Source organism: Physeter macrocephalus, chromosome 4 (assembly GCF_002837175.3).
Source record: "Physeter macrocephalus isolate SW-GA chromosome 4, ASM283717v5, whole genome shotgun sequence".
In the NCBI taxonomy this organism is placed as follows: Eukaryota; Metazoa; Chordata; class Mammalia; order Artiodactyla; family Physeteridae; genus Physeter; species Physeter macrocephalus.
Genome location: NC_041217.1, coordinates 101,906,059 through 101,911,086, shown reverse-complemented (window position 1 = coordinate 101,911,086; position 5,028 = coordinate 101,906,059). Strand labels below are relative to the sequence as shown.

Here is a 5,028-nt window from a genome sequence, read left to right as displayed (position 1 = left end):
GCTCACGGGCCCAGCCGCTCCGCGGCATGTGGGATCCTCCCAGACCAGGGCTCGAACCCGCGTCCCCTGCATCGGCAGGCGGATTCTCAACCACTGCGCCACCAGGGAAGTCCTGGATCTGTTTTAAAATTAAAATATCTCAGGGACTTCCCTGGTGGTCCAGTGGTTAAGACCTCGCCTTCCAGTGCAGGGGGTGCGGGTTCATCCCTTGTCACGAAGCTAAGATCCCACATGTCTCACGGCCAAAAAGCCAAAACATAAAACAGAAGCAATATTGTAACAAATTCAATAAAGACTTTAAAATGGTCCACATCAAAAAAACAATTAAAATATCTCCAAATAGAAAGAAAACGAATTCATTGAGCACCTTTTGTGTGCCAGGTAGTCTACTAGGTAAACACATCATATAGTTGTGTTTAGTGGCATGTAATTGGTACAGAATTACAATCTATTAGTTGGAGCATTTTTAACAATATAATAGGTGATTTAAGATTCTGACTAGACATTTTTTTTATACAGCAGGTTTTTATTAGTTATCCATTTTATACATATTAGTGTATATATGTCAATCCCAGTCTCCCAATTCATCCCATGATGACTAGACATTTTGCTGATATTTGTCTTTATATAACTCGCAGACTTTGTTCAGAGATAAGTTAGTTGATTTTTAAGTTTCCAAATTATTATTTATTTTATTTTTTGTTTTTAATTAGGCAAGTAAAACTTGAGATGGATCACTACAAAGAAGAACTGTATAAAATGGAAAAAGAAATAAAACACCTAAAACGAGATGGAGAAAATAAAGCAATGCATCTCTCTCAGTTAGACATGATATTAGAACAGACAAAGACAGAACTAGATAAGAAAACAAACGCTGGTAAGCAACAGGTTAGCTCAGCTTAGCTGCCTGCATTTGTATATTTAAAGAAATGAAATAAAGTGAGAATTTGAGATGACGGGGAAGGGACAGTCAGTGGTATTTTGCCTCTTATAGATGAATAAAATTGGGTATTCTTAATTATAATTGCTTATAAATTTCTGAATAACAAATAGCTTATATATATAATTCTAAAATTATTCTCTGCTTTTAACAGTGAAGGAGTTAGAAAAGTTACAGCACCACACTGAAACTGAACTAACAGAAGCCTTGCAGAAACGGGAAGTACTAGAGACTGAACTACAAAATGCTCATGGAGAATTAAAGAGTACTTTAAGACAACTCCAGGAATTGAGAGATGTTCTACAGAAGGCTCAGTTATCATTAGAGGAAAAATACACTACTATAAAGAATCTCACAGCTGAACTTAGGTGAGTTAAATACTAAGAAATGATATCACAATTACAGGTATTTCACTTTATTACCCTTAGTCCTTGGGTCATACTATAGAGTTTGTTGTTGAATTCTAGATGTCCAAACTTCTCAGCTGCCTTTAGCTCACTGTGTCTCATCCTAGGCAGTTCATCCCATGCTCCATCTCACGAATATAGCTGTTGCTGTTGGCTAATACTTCCATCCTTGTTCTTTGGACCATTTTACATTGGCCCTCTCCTGTATCCCGTAGTGGTAAAAAATGATTGGACCAGCATACAGCAGTGATTAATAGAAAAATAATATTAACAATAACAATGTTGTTCTTTGTGTTAAGCCCGAATTTTGTGCCAGGACTATGGCAGGGACTTCATATATGATCTCAGTCATTTCTTTACAACAAACCTATGAGTTGCTTATTATCACCTTTTTATGCTTGAGAAAATTGAGGCTTGAGAAAATTAAGTAAAATGCCCAAAGTCAGATAGTAGAGTCCAGAGAGGGGAGTGAAACACAAGTCTGTCCAACTCTAAAATTTGGGTTCTTAGATTAGCAGCAGTAGCATAATATTCTGTTCCAGTACACATCTGTGGTGAGTAGGGGTGGAGAGCCAGACTGGAGCCAAAGTGTGGGAAATGGATTCTGAAAAGGAAAACAGACCAGGATGTGAAATATGTAATGAAAGAACAGGATAGAGAGTAGCAAGGTGACCCAGAATCTTAGATATTGTAACCTGTGGTTCAGAGCAGGACCCCTTCTCTTTTCTACCCACAAACTCATTCTTGGTAAATTTCACATAGCTTTTTTTTTTTTTTTTTTTTTTTTTTGTGGTGTGCGGGCCTCCCTCCGTTGCGGCCTCTCCCGTTGCGGAGCACAGGCTCCAGACGCGCAGACTCAGTGGCCATGGCTCATGCGCCCAGCCGCTCCGCGCGGCCTCTCCCGCTGCGGAGCACAGGCTCCGGACGCACAGGCTCAGCGGCCATGGCTCACGGGCCCAGCCGCTCCGCGGCATGTGGGATCCTCCCAGACCGGGGCGCGAACCCGGTTCCCCTGCATCGGCAGGCGGACGCGCAACCGCTGCACCACCAGGGAAGCCTCACATAGCTTTAAATACTATGTGTTAGAGACTTCCAAACCCATATCTCTAGAAAGACCTCTTCTCCAAACTCCAGACTCATATCTAATGACCTACTTGTTATCTCCACTGAAGTATTTTAAAGAGGCATCTTAAACGTGGCTAAAACAGTTCATTTTTTTTACTCATAACCCTGCCCTTCCTCCATCTCATTATTATGCAGTTGCTTAAACCAGAAATCTGTAAGATTATTTTTATCTCTTTCCCTCCCTTTTTTCATCCAGTCTGTTAGCAAGTCATGTCAACTTTATTTCCAAAACATATTCTGAAATTTATTGATTTCTTATTTTTTCTACTACCACCTTAGCACAAGCCATCATCATCTCTCACCTGGTCTGTTGCTGTGGCTTCCCACTTGGTCTACCAGCTTAAATTCTTGACTTTCCCCACAATTCATTCTCCACAGAATTGATTTAAGTTTATGATTCAAAACATAAATCAGATCATATTGCTTCCCTACTTAATCTTCTAATGGCTTCCCAAAGGATTCAGAATAATAACCAAGCTCCTTGGGAAATGTAAATCAAAACCGCAATGAGATACCACTTCAGTCCCACTAAGATGGCCATAATAAAAACAAACAAAAAAATCCAAGCAGAAAATAACAAATGGTAAACTAAAATGGTTACAGCCTCTGTGGAAAACAGTGTGGAAGTTCCTCAATAAATTAAACATACATTAACCATATAACTCAGTAATTCCACTCCTAGGTAAGTACCCAAAAGAATTGAAAACAGGTGTTCAAACAAAAATTTTGCTCAAATATTCATAGTACGGCTACTCCCAATAGCCAATAAGTGGAAACGACCCAGCTGGACACTGATAGTTGTGAATGGGTAAACACAGTGTGGTGTATCAATACAAGGAATATTAATCAGCCATGAAAAGGAATAGAGTACTGAAACATGCTACAACATGGATGAACCTTGAAAATATTACACTAAATGAAAGAAACCACATATATGTTGCATAATTCCATTTATATGAAATATCCAGAATTAGCAAATCCATAGAGATAGAAGGCAGATTAATTGTTGCCAGGGACTGGGGGAAGGGAGAATGGAAAAAAATTGCTAATGGATATGGGGTTTCCATTCAGAATGATGAAAAAGTACTGGAAATAGTGGTAATGGTTACACAACATTGTGAATGTACTTAGTGTAACTGCATTGTACAATTTAAAGTGGTTAAAATGGTAAATCTTATATGTATTTTACCACAATCGAAAAAAAAAAATACAAGCTCCTTTTCCTGTAATACAAAGCCCAAGGTTCCTGCCTACTTCTCTGGCCTCATTTCATATTGTTCTCCTTGCTCCTGGCCTTTTTATTGTACTTAAAGTTTACCAAGTTTTTTCCCACCTTAGGACTTTTGCCATAGCTGTTTCTTTGGCCTGAAATAATGGTTGTATGGCCAGCTTCTTCATACCCTTCACATTACCTCAAAGGGCCCTTCCCTGACCACCTATTCTAACATAGCCTCCCGGTCACGATGTCATCACTGTATTTAATGTTCTAACATAGCACTTTATATTATATTTTTCGTGTTATTTATTATTTATAGTCCATCTCTCAACCTAGTAGAATGTAAGCTCTATGTGACGAACAGCATCTATCCTGTTGACTATTAATTCCACAGTACATAGAACCTTGACATATAAGAAACATCCAATAAATATTTGCTAAATGATTAAGGGAAGGAATGGATAAAAGAAGTAAAACAAAACTTAAAATTCTAGCTAGTAGCTGAATTTTGGAAGTGCAGCTATTCATATAGACAGCAATTAGAGTTATCTTTAGAATTCATTTCATATTACTTTTAGAATATAAGTTTAGCCTGTATGAACTCTTCAGGCTTTTAGGAGAACAGTAAACAGCTCATTAAAGAAGTTCAGAATCTGCTTTTTAAAGTCAGTACCTTTATTATATTATTTCATATTTAAGATTGGGAAATCATATGAAGATTCAAGATCAATAACATTTTCATCCTTTGTGATATCAGAACTTAGAGTTCGAAATTAAAATTCTCTGATCAGAGGCTTCAGAGTGATATAAATATTAAAATTGTGTCATTTTAAGCATTTTTATAATATAAAATTATTCATAAGTTAGTGTTTTAAGAGGCCTGAATTTATAAAAAATACATTTAAAATATTTCTATATTAGACTTCATTACTTCACTAAATGTAACGTGTCATTTTGAGTAAAATTCCCATAAGAAATACAGTGGTCGTTTACTGAGCTTTGGATATCAGAAACACCAATCATGAGATAAATGCCTCATTCAATTATAGTGAACTCACAGCTATTATATATAAAAGACTTTCAAACACTCCTTTGATCTATAGATGAAAAAATATAGATATATTTTAAAAATTCTTATACTGATTCAGTCTTATTCCCTGGTAGTGCTTTTAACATTTAGCTTAAATTGTCTCCAATAGTAGACTCTGAGAAAGCCAGAGATAAACCCACGCACATATGGTCACCTTATCTTTGATAAAGGAGGCAAGAATATACAGTGGAGAAAAGACAGCCTCTTCAATAAGTGGTGCTGGGGAAACTGGACAGGTACATGTAAAAGT

At 37.2% G+C, this 5,028-nt stretch overlaps 1 protein-coding gene across 11 annotated transcripts in view; it reads left to right on the top strand.

Moving 5' to 3' along the window:
- Window positions 1–5,028, top strand: part of CCDC18 (coiled-coil domain containing 18) — a 187,763-nt gene that overhangs the window by 78,574 nt on the left and 104,161 nt on the right. For all 11 annotated transcript variants that reach the window (XM_055084457.1, XM_055084456.1, XM_024119641.3 and 8 more), the window contains 2 exons: window positions 714–877; window positions 1,095–1,308. In XM_055084457.1, the coding sequence (XP_054940432.1) occupies window positions 714–877; window positions 1,095–1,308 (378 nt within the window). The remainder of the gene's footprint in view (window positions 1–713; window positions 878–1,094; window positions 1,309–5,028) is intronic.